Here is a 16254-nt window from a genome sequence, read left to right on the forward strand (position 1 = left end):
ACAAAAGTCCTCATCACCTCACTTTTCCTCCCCAAAATAAACAACTCAACAAAACAAACCAAAAAATGCAAATAAAAAAATTTCAACAACCAATAATACTATATCCCAACTCTTCCGTAGAGATGACTTTTAAAGGTGAATTCATCTGTGAGCAGTGGGGAACTCCTAATCTATTTCCCTGGAGACCAATCCTTGGCAACAGTGTAAGTTTCCTGTCAAATTCTTTAACAGAAGCTTAGGCATCAGCATGGTACCATTCCTGCATTTTTTCTATGGAGTTATCATAAGGTCCTATATTTTAAGCACAAAACATACATAAGCTGCTGAAGATTTTGCTGAGGCGAGGTGAAGATTCAGTAATTCTGCAAATGTTTCCCTTTCCACCAATCTTTCAGATCCCTGGAGGCCTTTCCCGGGGCCTGGGGTATGGAGAGTTGGACTCAATTCTACTGTCAGAGGCCCAGCTTGCAAAGGACCTATCAGATAAGAGGCCCTCTGTACCAACCACAGACATGTCAGCTGGGTAAGGAGGTGAACAGAGGCCCTCCATACCAACCACAGACGTATCAGCTGGGTAAGATGGTGAACAGAGGCCCTCCATACCAACCAGAGATGCGTCAGCTGGGTAAAGAGGTGAACAGAGCCCCTCCATACCAACCACAGATTGTCAGCTGGGTAAGGAGGTGAACAGAGCTCCTCCATACCAACCACAGATTGTCAGCTGGGTAAGGAGTTGAACAGAGCCCCTCCATACCAACCACAGACGTGTCAGCTGGGTAAGGAGGTGAACAGAGCTCCTCCATACCAACCACAGACTGTCAGCTGGGTAAGGAGGTGAACAGAGCGGTCTAGGGCAAACTCCAATGGACGATCCACGTATCTGAGCTAAAAATAAGAGGAGTCTTCAAGAATCAGAGAAGAAAACATTCTTATAAAGAAATTTTATTGCATAAGTTTTGTATACAATAAACATAGGAAAAGGGTTTTTTAATGAAAATTTCATATCATTTTTCAAAAGTTTTGAATTGTGTGGAGAAAAATTATTACAAAGCTATCTAAGGCAAAAATAATATTTGACCTTCAGAACAAATGATAGTCCCTTTCATCATATTCCATAGTTAAAGCAAGGCATTTTCAATTCAATTAACATGGAGAGGCTTTTAAATTGCTATGTCATTTGCATTAAGAATTTGAACGCATCTAAGAAGTGAAAAGTTTAAACACATGGAAATGTTCTCTAACACAATGCAAACTGCTGTTTTCTTCAGATCTGTTCTCATAACTGTATGGACGGACTTTTTACACACCAGCAGAAACCTGCATCTCCTAACAGTACAGTAAGGCTAGAGTGCAGAGAGGGAAAGGCCCATGCGTTTCCTACCTTCAGTGGCAGAACTCCCACAGATCACATACACCTCGCCATATTGACTCAGTTCATTGCACTCCATATCCTGCACAAATAAATCTAGTGCTCGACCGCTGACATTATTGCTCACTGACGTTCCAGTAATATATTTCTTTAACATAAGACAGAAATATACTGAAATTTGATACCACTTAAACTCAAAAGCAACGTGGAATTAAACCACATGCATAAACCTGCTGTTTTTTGTTTTGTTTTGTTTTGTTTTTGGTGGATGTTGCATTTTTCTTAAAGTTGATGCTGGAAAACGTGGTAGAAGAAAAACTGGCTTGAAACAAAGACTGAGGATTAGAAAAGCAGTTTTTTGAGAGAAATGTTAAGCCTTACAACCAACATGAAGGAACAATGAGAACCCAGCGTCTCTGGGGAGAGGGAAGAAACCCGGCATTTATCTTCCTCATCTGCCCCAACACTGTGGCTTGTGTCCAGCGGACCCCGGGGCAGGCCACCGTATGCAGCTGGAGCCATGTGAGAAGTGTTGTGTGTGCCCCTAAGGATGGACTGTGCACTGTGACAGGAACTCCTGGGAGACCCACTTCTTTAGCCAACCCCACATGGGATCCTTGGGTTGCTGGGAAATGTTGGGGCTCCTCTGTGAGGTTGGGAAGGCTTCTAGGATGGTCTGGATGCTTGGGCTTCAATGGTCTTAAATTTTACATCTCATTTCTAGAGGAGAGTGGAACCAGCGAGTTCCAGAGGGACCCCAGGGCTGAGATGAAACATTCTGGGAGCTGAGGGAGGAAGAACGTAACTCATCTGGAATCCCCAAGTTGTAGCATATGTGACAATGAAGAGCCACCAGGATGTCAGGACCTCACCAGGAAGTGTTTGCAGAGACATAGAAGAATGTGGACGTGACCACATTGACATTCTGATTTGTCACAACTTTTCATTTTAATTTCTCATGACTTTTTTAAAATTGTCAAGTGTCCTTCTTATTTTTGTCTTGGTGCTTATAAGAAAAGATGCCAGTATTCATAAGCTTTCAAAGATTAACAGAAACAATATTTTTTAAAAACTACATTTCAGGATTCGCATTCAAGCTACAAACACAAGATATACCAGTCATAAGCTACACCTTCACACCTGGCCATGGCAATATCAACTGAAATCACCGCCAGTCATACCTGGGAAACCAGATTGTGCACAATGACGTCCATTCCACCAGGCTAAATGTTATAAAGCAACCGCACAGAGCTTCTCAGAGTAAAACCAGCCACACTGCTACAAAGCAAACTTCTGGCTCCCGGCTCTGCTGTTTCCATACCAATCAGCTAAGTCAACCTCCTCTGCTTCTTTCCATTTCAAATGCCTGGGCTTCAGCCTTTGAGGCAATTAGAACCAGATCAGTTTAATTTTACAACACTGATCTTTATTGTATAGCAATGTAGTAATTTTGCCCTGAAAGTGTCAATTATTTTACAAATACTGTAAGTCCCAGTTTATACATGAAGAATAGGCGTGGAGAGGCTAAATGGCTTGTCCCTTGTCACACAGCAGATTAGTGTCAAGGGCGGGACTTGAGCTCCTGGCTATTTCTATTTTAACCGCCAACATCTTTCCAGAGGTCACCTGAACTTGTGCACGAGGTCCCCCGCTTGGGGCTCTGTCTGTTACTTGCAGTATCTTGTCAGCTCTTGTGCCTGGCACGGGTATTTCAGTACCCAGGACCTCCTCCTTGGTCTTCTCTGCTCTCTCTTATTTCTGCTGCCCTGATGAAGTGTGCTGTCCCCAGTATTCTATTTTAGACAGGGGAATTAACCGAGACACCCTTCCAGCTGCAGCTAGGATTGGGTGTGGGGGATGGACGTGTACAAGGCAATGCCAGGTGCTCTTCTTTGTGACCTTTGGGCAAAATGGGGCTCAAGATTTTACAGTTGTCTTACATTCCAATGTTTTCAATGGAAAATAAAATAAAAGAAAGGCCTAACCGTGAGGTAATGTTTACTTCTCTGCCATAACACTCGGTGCGCCCCCTCAGGTCTGGCAGCAATTTAACATAAGGAAAGACTTGAGACCTTCACACCCTTTTAGCGAGAATAAACGACCTTAGCTCAAACTTTCCACAAGGCTGAGAAGTCTCCTAAGACATCACTCCGTCCTTATCTTAGGTAGATCTGCACCTCCGGCCAGGTGGCTCGCAGGTCTGCATGCCCGGCACTCCCGAGCTCCGCTCTCTGCTCCGCCTGGAGGTCTTGTCACGTGTAAAGACCAAGCACCTTGGGCCTCTTAAGCAAGGGGAAAAAAAAATCTTAAAAGAAGCTATGTGCTCAAAGCAAATAATGCCAAATGGTATCTAAGCGACTTGTGAAGAAGTTTCACAAAACTATCTTTGTTCGCTAAAGTTATAAACAGTTCCAGATCTAGTCAATAGCAAAATACGTTGACTGCCAGGGCCTCTGTTTAAGCAAAAGAAGAAAAATATCCATAGCACAAAACTGCCCTTATATTTTTTGAAAAAATATATCTAAGATAGACAATTCGGATCATGAAGTAAGCTGTGCGTTAAGTACACTTGCTCCGGCGCTCTCCCTTCGTCTACAGCTCGGTCTTGTCCGCCTGGGCCGGGCTGCCCGCCCCGCCGCCGGCGCCGCTGCCATCTGCAGGTGTGAAAGACAGGGATGCCGAGTTGATGCAGTATCTTTTGCCCGTCGGACGAGGTCCGTCATCAAAAATGTGCCCAAGGTGAGCCCCGCACTGGAAGAGAAGAGCGAGCTGTAAGGGAAGAGCGCGTACAAAGCTGGCTTTGAGAGGAACTCACATTAAGCCTTTTAAATAGATGACCAGCCTGGAGGGAAATGACTGAAACCATCGTGGATGATTTCTAATCCGCCTGTCAATAGCTGCAAAGATGGTTTCTGGCAGGCTTTGCACCACATGCTGAGAATAAAAAACGCTAGAATTGTGCGTATCAGAAATCATTTAGGAGCCACTGTATTTTTTGATCTGTGAAGTCTCTCAGCCAGTTGAAAAATGACTGCAGTAATTTTATGAATTGAGTTGACCCTTGATCTCCCCTTGTAAGAAACATGGCAGCATAAACTCTCTCCCTCTTGGCATTACTTCTGGCTTTGGATGGGTGGGTTTCAGATATGCAGAAGTCCACTGTAAAAGATACTGTTTAACTGGCCATGACGGAGGTGATGTTTGCTTTCATGGGCAGTAAAACTTAACATCAGACAAGCGCTGGATGTTCTTGGAACCTAGCAAAGCGACGGCAAGGCTCAAGAGATTTATGTCACGGTCACCAGGACTGCAAGTATGCTGAATGGAAACCTCGAGAGTCCACAAGCTCGTTTTTTTCTGGCTTCCAATAGGTGGAGCGCCGTGCTGGCTTCTTTACCAGCGTGAACTATATTACGTAAAGAAGGAATAAGCTGTTTAGCTCAAATCCATGCTACTGACTATCTAGAAAGCTGAGGAAGGAGAAGAGGCCCAGAACCCAGACAGAGAGAGGAGGAGGGATGGCTGGTTATGATGGTGTTTAAGTGAACTCCAGCCAGAGAAAATGTCTCCAGAAAGCCTGGCTCACTGAATACGCCCTGCACTAAGGGCTCTGATGCCGGGTACTGCTCCAGGAGACGACAGCCTCTGTCACACTTACCATCTCCCTCCCTTTCTCAGCAGGGACAGGGGTGAAGGATATGGAGACCTTAGTGCACCCCATTCAAATAGGCTGTGAGAACACATCATTCGTCACATAACAAAGAAACCAAAGCCTGGGGCAAATGACTTCCATTCATTCATTTAGCAAATATCTATGGAGCTCCTGCTACATGCCAGGCAATGTCCCAGACCCTGGAGACGGGCCATAGCCCCGGGCCTCATGGAGCTCATGTCCTAGCAGGAGAGGCAGACAATGCACAGGAAAGAAGGAAATGGAAAGGATAGCAGGTGGAAACGCATGCTAAGAAGAAAAAACGAGCAAGTGATCTGGAGTGTTAGGGCTGGGGGCTAACATTGCTGGGGGTCAGGCGGCTTTTCCAGGGTGACTTTGGAATAAGAACCTGAAGGAAGTGAAGAAGAGCATATCTAGGGGAGAGTATTTCGAGCAGACGGAAGAGTCAAGATTTAGGAAACAACACGAGAGAAGAGGCATGTAGATGATTTATTAATTCTTCTCACTGTGCTCGTTTGGTGTAGAAAATACTTATAAATTGCAGGGAAAGAAAGTAGGAATTGACAAGGGGACGAGGCTAAGATACCAAATGGAGATGATGAGAGAGAAGTGAGGGACTATGCTCATTACAATGGAAAGAACTAGAATCTCAGTTTCCCCATTGAAAGTGCTAAACTCAATTCTCAAGCGTTCTCTAGTTATTAATAAATAGCACAAATAGCAATTTTAACTACATGGCACTTCCATGTTAAAAGTGCATTTTTACTTTACTGCCAACATACCACGTCAGCTTATTAAAGAACTAAAAATGAACCCTGAACTGATTTGATCTATTGCCTGGAAAATATGAAACAGGCCTACAAAACAAATCTTGCATTATTTTACTACATTCTATGCAGGTTTAGGTAATATCAAGGCTGACAGCTCAGATTACTTTTTCTTTCTATAAACATTTGAGGCCATATTTTCAGGCATCAGCAGCTAAGATGCACCAGTAAAATTACATATGCCTACCCAATAGACACAAGAACACACTGCTTTCTGCCTGCCAACAGAGTCAGCATGCAGGCCGACAGGAACCAGAGTGCTCTCGGAGACCAGCGTGTGTGCACAAACATTGCTCTCACAGCCAGTTCTGGCACACTGATCACCGGGCATCTGAGAGGTGGAGGGTTCACACAAAAGCCTCAGATAGGTTTTGTTTTAATGAGAGAATACAGCTATCTGGGCCAAATAAATGATATTGTTTTTATTAATCATCTCTTGGGCATATTTAGAAAATAGATCTATCTATCTTACTCCAAAATAAAGCATGGTAAGGATATACTTGAAGTCATTTAGGAATATTTATCCGGTCTTCATTTCCCAAATCATTTTTTTAAAATCCAAATTAGAGTAATTTAATCTGCTGAACTGAGTCAGTTATCAGTCTGCAGTTTCATTTGCTCAATCTGGAACTAGTCTTTTGGTTAAACAGAAGGGAAAATACAGATTCTAGATGTCCCTAATCTAGGCAAAAGAAAAAGGAAGGGAGGCGAGGAAGAGCGATTATAGTTTAGGAAAAGGCAACAAAAACCATTTGCAAACAACTATGTGGGTTGGGGATGGGGTGGGGAAATCCTCAGAAAAGCTGTGAGTCCCCTAAAAATGACAGTGACAGCTTCATCATGCTTACCACAGGTGTTCTGGAAGCTTCACACCAGGCTCAGATCACTGAGGGAGGAGCAACATTTCAAAGCATAGCAAGGTGTTCATTTAAACCTGTGCCACCACATACATGCCCGCCCCCTTGCCTGCAAAGCTACAATGCCACCTGTCTGGCGGAAGCCCAACCACACAGCGCCATTTCTGCTTCCTCCTAGGGACACCCGGGGTCCCACAAAAGACTATTGCCCGGTTTCCTTTAAAAGTGCCTGAGCCCTGAAGGCTCCTCCCTGCAGGGAACGCACATGGAGCCCATTCTTTCCAGCTCTTACCCCTGGACGGAGGCTGGGATGATGAATGGAAGTTGTCAGTGATGCATTGTTTCTTTAGCCGCCTGCGAGCTCTGCCTCTCCGGCCCCAGCCAACTGGCAATGTACTGGGCTCTCTCAACACACCTGGTTGTAACTGAAACAAACTGGGTGCCCGATGAAGAAATTTCTGAAACCTATTGTTAATGATTTATTTCAGGGCCGACTCTTGGGGGTGCATTTGGAAAGCTGTTTTAAAATGGTTATGTATGCCTTCATTTTACAGGTAAAATACAAACTATAACTAAATATTCCAGCTCTCATCCTGAAAAAGCTTGAGATAAGGGTTCAAAAGAAAATTTTTAAATGACTACAAGAATCCTTTATCACCTAAGCCCCCCACTCAGAAAAGCCGGCACCTAAAGAACCTGCAGAGAAAGAAGGGAAAGACACCCCCCCCCAAAAAAAGAGTATTGAGCATCAAATTTAACATAATTCTTTAAAATCTGCCTGCAATTCTCCTCTGTCTGCATAAGACACACAAATAGTGCATTCAATGCTTTTACATAGTTGTGCACTGATGTATTTCCAACTGTCCTAGAGGGTTTTCTCCTGGCTATTTCTAGGATGTTTTGGGTTTTATTATTGTCATTTTCTCTTAAGTGTTTGATCTACAAGATGAAGCAGTTTCAAAGCAGGGCCTTTACACTTGGGCACGTGGGGCAGGATGGGAAGGAGGAAAGATTTTAAGAAGAAAAGCAATTTACTTTGCCAGTAGTATCCTGTGTTCTCCCACCATTATTGAAGACACTTGTGTATAAGTAGGGCTCTTTTCCTCTCTGCCTGTGATATTAATCATTTGCCAAGGAAATGATTGTGAAGTCACCAGTTTAGCATTATGATTTTACTGAAAGATCAAGAAAAAGAGAGATGGGCTGTGAGTCTGAAACCCTATTGTAACACATGGGCATCTGTAATCATCAGCAATATATGAGTTGTCATCTGCAAAAGATTAATAAGGTTTGGGGTTTTACCAAAAACTGATTAACTTTTGAAAAATACTCCGTATTGGTAGATATTTACCTTTCTGTTGATTTGGCTGACTTAGAATAAATTAACAATGATCTAAAACAAACTTAAGGGACTCTATCATAGATTCAAGCAGTAATAGCAGCAGTCATAAATAGACTCCAACTTGGGTAAACTCAGAGATCTGATGGTTTCCTTAAAGATTATTACAAAAAGTTAAGTGATTTATTGGTCTCCCATTTGCTGCAGATGTAGAATTTTGATCTAAAGAAGGAAGAATTCCCCAAGTACTTCCAGGAGGGACTTACTTCGCTGAACTACAACTTAAACCATGCAAATCTTATCTTTTTGCACTGAATTTAAACTCCTGACAAAGTGTTGTTGAACAGGCTGGACTTGGAGGATTAAGGAGAGGCTGACAAACAATTATTGACAGTAGTCAGCGATACTGGATCGCAGCAATGTATTTCATCACTAGCTGAAAAATGTAAATTAAACAAAATTAAAGAAAATTCTTTAAAACTGAAAATTATTAGGAAACAGCGACAGCCAGGGGAAGACACATGTGCCCAGCCAAGTGGGCAAATGTAAGACAAAGATTTTCTTTGAAAGAGATAACTGGAAGATAAGTCCTCGATTCAGTAGGTAGAATAGTAAAAGAAAACAAATATGGTTGCAACAAAACTCAGAATATCAGAATGTAACAGGGTAACATTTCCTCCACCAGTAGGAATCCTAATGAAGGCAGGGGAGGATCCCCACCTCCTCGCTTTTTTCCGTGCTGGCAACTTAAAGATCAGGACCTGACTACAGTATTTCTCTGAAAAGTGATGATGGCACTGAATCAATCTTAACTTTCATGATAAATTTTACTAAAATGTTATTACCTAAGAAGTCACTGGACACATGGAAAAACTACAGTGTAGTGTAAAGAGATGGCAGCCTACGGCTCCCAATGTGTTTACAATTTCCACTCAAATATCAGGCCTAATTCACTGCATGGTGTGATTCATATCACAATTTAAAAAAATAAAATAAAAAGGAGAAGAAGAATCCTAAGTACTAGAGCAAGAATTAGGAACCAATACACCAAAAAAATGTCACCATGTTGCCAGGCAAGCAGGGTGAGTCTGCTGGCTTCATCCATGGAGCTCAGTTCATTTGTGTAAGTTGGCAGTAAAAGGGTCTTCATGTTTAGACACCCCATCTCTACCACGAGAGAAGTACTCCACATAACATGCCCAACTGATTGTGTCCATGAGATACTAAAAGCATCTAACATTCTTCATAACACAAACCACAGTGATGCAATTCAGTCCAGAGAAAAGACAAGCCATGTGAAATCAAAATACAACAAGAATTTTAGAAAGAGGAGAAGCAAATCAGAGAAGTTTCCCATACTGTTACCATCAAAAAGGAAAAAAAAAAAAAAAAAGGAGAAATTGGGAGTAAAAGAAGTAAAAGAAAAAGTAAAGTAAAAGAAGATAAACTGATGAAAAAGTGCTAAGAATGAGGAACTAGGAAGTCAAATACAAATGGTTACTCTAGTATGGAAACCATTAAATCAGTTATTTTTTCTTCAAGTCAAGATAAAAAGGATGAATGATAAAATGGAAAGAGAAAACTAAAGAAAAATGTAAAACAAAAGGAAAATAAACGTGTGTGTGCAACACACAAAAAACAAAGAAATTGAAAGACACCCAACGCACTTTAATTTCATGAACTCTTACCGCACATATGTGGCAGGCATCCCCTGCTCTGTCCACACGGGGAAGAATCCAGCAAATGTATCATTCTTTATGGCTGGAACTCGATTATTTTCTACATGGAACTTCACAAAGCATGTATTTTCACATATACCTTGATGGAACAAATTTCCCTCCCTCTTCTCTTTAAGACTTTTATTTAAGAGTCAAACGCTTTCTAAATATGAGAAGTAAAAGTAGTGGAAAAAGAAGTCGAAGATGAGTAAGTCAGTGTTAGTTCTTCACCCAGCTGTTAGGAAAGGAACGAGAGAACAGTAACAGTCAGCTAGGCCTTTAACCAAAGGGCCGAGAGCTATGCCTGGGTTAGTGCGACACCTCTTATTAATGTTGCCTAATCCTGGCTCAGTTTGTGGTTTTATTTCTCTTTGGCCACTGTAGGACATCTTCATAATGGTCTTTTCTTGACCGATACTGATGTTATCTCTGTGGCTGCCACAGAGAAAGGAGGAAGTTTATTCCAACTGTGAATTTTAAGAATTAGTCACACAGACATCAGAGAGTAGGGCCTTAAGGAACATTATTATCTTATGCCTCACTTTTCTTTGTGTGTGTGTGTGTGTGTGTGTGTGTGTGTGTGTGAGGAAGATTAGCCCTGGGCTAACATCTGTTGCCAATCCTCCTCTTTTTGCTGAGGAAGATTGGCCCTGGGCTAACATCCGTGCCCAACTTCCTCTACTTTTTATATGTGGGACACCTGCCACAGTATGGCTTGACAAGCAGTGCGTAGGTCCGTGCCCGGGATCCGAACCCCAGGCCCCCGAAGCAGAGCGCACAAACCCAACCACTACGCCACTGGGCCAGCCCCTCCTGTGCCTTTTTTATTTGGTTTTCATAGGACTCAATGTTTGAAAGTGGGTTCTGAGTGAAAAGGAGAATAGCAGTCATATAACGGGCCATTAAGGCAGCTTAAAAAAAAAACAAAGAAAAAAAAACAACTGTTAGCCTTAAAAGAGGTTTACTAAGTGCTATGTACCAAGTTACAAATTACCACCATCCTACCCAGTAACTTTTTGGTCAAATATTTTAGACTCCTAGGTAGATAGTCACAATTTGCTTTTGCGGCAGTTGTAAAAATATCAATTAAAACTCAATTGAATTCAAAACTGAATTGAATTAAACTGCTGAGGAATCATGGATTTGTTTCTTTTTTCTAATTTCAATGTGACTCTTTATGGTGCATTTATCTATCTATCTATCTATCTATCTATCTATCTATCTATCTATCCATCCATCCATCCATCCCTCCATCCCTCCATCTATCTATCCATTCATCCATTCATTTATTTATCTATCTTAGCCCCGTAAAGAGCTCTGGAGCTAAACGCCCAAATTGAAGTCTCAGTTCTGCCACTTAAATCCGCGTAAATTTACACAAGTGTAATTGCCTTCCTTATGGCTGTTTCCTCAACTGTAAAATGAGAGAGAATAACAGTATCCACTTCATAAGGTTATTGTGAGCATTAACCAGGGGAGCTTTCAAAAATGCTAATGTTCGGGCCGGCCCGGTGGCGCAACTGGTTAAGTTGGGCGCGCTCCGCTGCGGTGGCCCAGGGTTCACCGGTTCGGGTCCCGGGCGCGCACTGACGCACCACTTGTCAACCCATGCTGTGGTGGCATCCCGTATAGAGTGGAGGAAGACAGGCATGGATGTTAGCCCAGGGCCAGTCTTCCTCAGCAAAAAGAGGAGGATTGGCAGATGTTGGCTCAGAGCCAATCTTTCTCACACACACACAAAAAAATGCTAATGTTCAGGCCTCATCCAGACCAATGAAATCAGAATCCCTGGGGGTGAGACCCAGGATCAGAAAGTGCCACTGTCTTGCTCAGAGACTCACATCTGAGAAACAAGAGTGAAGTGAAAATATGAAGTCTGCTTTTCAAGGGAGAGAGTGGTCCTCATACTTAAAAGGCAGTCAACTTGCCAGCCTTATTTAAAAAAAAAAATGCAAACAGAAATTCATCAGATGGTTAAGTTCAAACCAATCTCCCTCCCTACTTGGTAGTCAATAAGCTCCCTACTCCCTAAACTCTCGGCCCCGATGAATGGGTTAAAGGGCAGGTAAAGAATGCTGAGGGAGGCCCTCGTGGCCATCACGTCCCTATTACAGCCCCTTTTCCCTCTGACCTGTGCAACAGACCTCCCCCAGCCAAACACTCCGGTATCAATGAATGTCCGTGCCACAACGCTCAGACTTTCATCTCACTATTTCAACAGACGAGAACAGGACTACCTACTCTAGAACAGAATACGCAGTTGTTCCTATTCTGTGTACAGGAAGGCTCTGGCCACGTCTCTGGGTTTGAGCACAAAATATCCACAAGTTTAAGTCTCTTGATTGGGATGACAGCTTAACAATTTTTGCTTCCTCCTCAACATATGCTCATTTTCTCCCTTAGAGTCAGCACTAAGTTGGTTAGAGCAGGGTGGAAGGAACGAGACAGAACATCCTTGGAAATGAGGACAGGTCTATAGACTAGAAGTAGAGGAGGAATCACCTTATCCCGTATCCCACTCCGCCCTCATGCAGCTACCACTGAACTTCCTCTCCCAACGGCCATTCTCCAACATCCCTCCTCGCACGTACCCAAGGAAAGCTGTTTCTGAGGTCTTTGTTGACTGTGTTTGGATCATTACCATTAAAGGTATTATGACTGAACAGTGGGTACACAGAACTGCAGGGAGAGTGGAATTATCTGAACATCAGGTGATGTGAGGCCACGTAATGAAATCTTCACATGCCCTAAGAACAGCCCACTCCCCGTGTATCGAGTCAATGGAAGATGATTTTTCCTACCAATGGTTTTGTTAAATAGTGTTGAAGCCAATGACTGACATTTAACTGGACTTGCTAACCACCTGAAGACTGAGATATCATTAGGACTGTATGGAGACTTCATCGTGCTTGTCTGCCCCTTTGGTGTTCAGTCATGCCACCTTAGCTGCTACGTTTAGCACAACCAGGAGTCTTGAAAGTGTTTGCATGGCAGAGTGAGCAGCATATTGGGTTTTCGGGTGGGGTTAACTGACCTGGGAGCAGCTTGTTTCCACCCTGTGCATCCCGTAGGAAAAGTCATCTGTGAGCGTGATTGCGTCCGAGCTGATCACGTCGTGGAATGAAGGCCAACCTGGGGCAGAGGGGGCACGAGAACCAAAACAGGGGGGAGAGAGACACAGCCTTGGGTTAGAACGCAATTTTAAAGAAATACTAAGCAAAGAATGGAAATCCTTAGTACATGAATCATGCTTAACTTTTTCAACCTGAAAAGAAAAAAAAGGTCAAAAGCTGAAGGATAATACATTTTGCAAGAGTGCAGCTGTTTTCTAAGAGTAACCGTTTCCCCACATTCAGATTAGAGTTGCACTGGGATTTTATGTTTCATGAGACATTCTAAGACCATCCAGTAGCTTTCTAGAGCATGCCTGAACTTACAAAGCTCTCTCTCACCAGCTTCTCTTCTCTCTTCTCTTCAGAGTCCCCGGGCATGGCCCTGAAGCACCGTGAGTCTTACAGTGAGACGTTTTCCAAAACACAGTCCAATCGGTCTGGCTGTTAACTTTTCAGCTAGTCCACGCCTCTTTAAGAAGCATGCCCTTTCGGTACTTAGTTTGGACGGTTAAAATACGAAAAAAAAAAAAAGAATATTCTGTTGTTTCCATCTTAATCTAATTTTTCGGGACAGGGGATATCTGGAAGGCATAGCTTCTGTCTATTTTATGGGCAAGAGGCTTGCTCACTTCCTAGGAGAGTCACAGAGCAGCGTTCCTCAGGCAACTCTAGGTAGCACCTTCTCTCAAATAGCATCTTGTTCCAATTTTCATTTATTCTAATGATTTTTAAAATATGCACACAGCTTTAAGAAACTCAACGGTAAGTGGACCATAAGATTGTACAAACGTTTATGAGTGTACCGTCGGGTTTTATGTTCAGTGCTTATGGGCGTGTTTTTACAGGTTTCCAGAAAATATGCCTGGAGTGGCTGAGCTGAAGCCTGCATCCCTGAAATAATGAAAGAGGTGCGATGTTGCTGAATTGCCGTTGCAAATTTTTTTCTTTTTCAGGAGCCAAATTTATTCCTGCACAAAGGAGGAAGCCCTTTAAAAACATGGTGCTTTGCGTTAACACACCTAGTGAAAGAAAACAGAATGCAAACTTCAACAATATGATTTCCAGTTTCAAACAAAACAAATTAGCTCAGGCCAAGTTTTTACGAGAAACTCCCCCAAGCTCCCCACCCCCCACTGTGCAGGCGACAGTGCGGCTTTCAGCGTCAGTGCGAGATTTAACACTTTCCATTTCCGTGATTTGAGTTCAAGATTGCTGCGAATCACCAGGAAAACCTTAACTTTGTGGACATAACATTCCAAAAACTAATCATGCTAAGACACACGAGTATTCTTCAGAAAACTCATTTCTCCCTATTTTCTAAATTCTAAAGAGAATCTGAATACATTCCAGGCTATAGTACTCGGTTTATAAAGATTACTTGACACATTTAGGTGTTCTTTGTTCAATGACAGAAGTGCCAGTTGCTAGTAAAGAGAGGTTTAATAGTGATGTTTGAGGACATTGAAAAATAGTCATTTATCTAAGAAAAGAAAGAGAACATTCTGATTTTTTTCAACCTCCCATATCATAACTCATTTGATTGCAGTTTATGGCAACTAATATTATGGGGGGATATATTTGATTCAGTAGTAAACAGGTAAACAGTTAGTAGTTTTTTTATAAATTTACCATAAAGCTAGCCTCCACACACATACATTTTTCTACTTCTGGAATTCAAAATAAATACAGAGAAATATATATAGCATCCCCCGATGCTACCTCTGCATCTTATGTATACTTGTTCTACTTATCACACTGGATTTGTGGTTTATTAGTTTTTGTGCCTTCCTCTCTGACTAGGTGGTGAGCACTTTGCAGGCAGAGCCTGAACTCGCTGAGTTATTCTCACTGCCCACCACGGTGTTCAACACAAAGCCATAGCTCAAAGGTTTATTAAATTGATTTTCAATTAGCCTTAAACAAGCTAGTGGGATGAACACTTGTGGTACATTACAGCGTCCCACAGGAGAGAGAAAGAATACAATCATACTCCCTTTTTTACATACTAAATTAAGAAATATCAATGCTGATTTCTCGCCGAAGTATCCAACTTGGCTCAATCACTGTAATGAAGCCTCGCTATGAAGGTGAAGTAGCCTTATTATTGACTTAGGATGGTGAAAGCATGAAGATCATCTAGGTCACTCACTTTCCAGGGTTTGGGGAGGAGGCGGAGCAAGGGGATCAGAAGGATGAGTTACTAGCCAATGTTCCGCAGGCAGTAAGCGCCGGAGGAGCCCAAACCAGAACCGGGGGTTCTGACTGCAGTCTCCGGTTCTTCTCGTGTTCTTCTTTCTTCCTCAGTAAAAGGCTGAGAGGTCGTTCACTTAAACACTTGAGAAGGAAGGAGGCTGCAGGTTTTAAGAAATATGTTTCCTGCTATGTCTGGATTAGTTGATAGTTACACTGCTGCACTTGGGCCTCCAGGTGGAGGCTGATAATGAACGTATCCCCATAACACCTACGCTCTCACCTTCTCAAGACCCACTGCTCTCACCTTCTCAAGACCCACTGCTCTCACCTTCTCAAGACCCACTGTTCTCACCTTCTCAAGACCCACTGCTCTCACCTTCTCAAGACCCACTGCTCTCACCTTCTCAAGACCCACTGTTCTCACCTTCTCAAGACCCACTGTTCAAAGAGAAAGTCCAAGAGTAATGATGTAAACCATGTAATCTAGTTTGGAACATATAGATAACTTTTTATTCATTTATCTAAACCAACCACAAAGACTTAGCAGCTCACCCTTACGCAATGATATTGAGAAAACTGTCAATTCTATTTGCAGTTTCTTACTCGTAATTCTTTCCCGATAACTGTGAATCATTGCCTACTAAAGATTTTAGAGAAGGGAGGGAATTGCTTTTGAATGAGCTATTAAACTATAAAACTATACATTTTGTCTCCATGAATTAAATACTTATAGAATTTTCCAGAAGACTATATTCAAGAGTTGAGCAGGGTGAGGTGGAGTGACACAGAGTAGAGATTCTCAAAAGATTTCAATGTTTCTGAGAAAATTGTTGACCCTTGAATAGTTTATTTGTTGTTTACCATGGTGTTATTTAAACATTGGAAGAAACACTAAAAAAAAAGATATTTCAAAACTCCCCCAAATTCAGTGTCCTTTTGCACTGTAGAAGAAATGCAGTTTTCAAGATGGACTATTGGATATGTAACCCAAATCTTAATCAGTGGAGACTGACAAGGGCAGCCATGTTGAAGACTATAACCCCACGTGATGGAACACATTTCAAAGGAGAATCATGCCAACTTCACCAAGAAGATTAACAAAGGAGATTGTTGAGTTCTTCTGCTAGGTCTCTCAAAAAAGTGAAGCTCTATAGAAACAGAATCC

General features: G+C 42.4%; 1 protein-coding gene across 1 annotated transcript in view; it reads right to left on the reverse strand.

The window, feature by feature from the left end:
* Positions 1-924: 924 nt before the first annotated feature.
* MSRB3 (methionine sulfoxide reductase B3) overlaps positions 925-16254 on the reverse strand; it is a 164491-nt gene continuing 149161 nt past the window's right edge. Inside the window, exons 6-7 of the mRNA XM_004429371.3 lie at positions 12818-12915; positions 925-4120 (exon numbers count right to left, since the gene is read on the reverse strand). Of these exons, the coding sequence (XP_004429428.1) occupies positions 3962-4120; positions 12818-12915 (257 nt within the window). The 3' untranslated portion in view covers positions 925-3961. The remainder of the gene's footprint in view (positions 4121-12817; positions 12916-16254) is intronic.

Source organism: Ceratotherium simum, chromosome 17, assembly GCF_057802395.1.
Source record: "Ceratotherium simum simum isolate JZ-2026a chromosome 17, ASM5780239v1, whole genome shotgun sequence".
NCBI classification, from domain to species: Eukaryota; Metazoa; Chordata; class Mammalia; order Perissodactyla; family Rhinocerotidae; genus Ceratotherium; species Ceratotherium simum.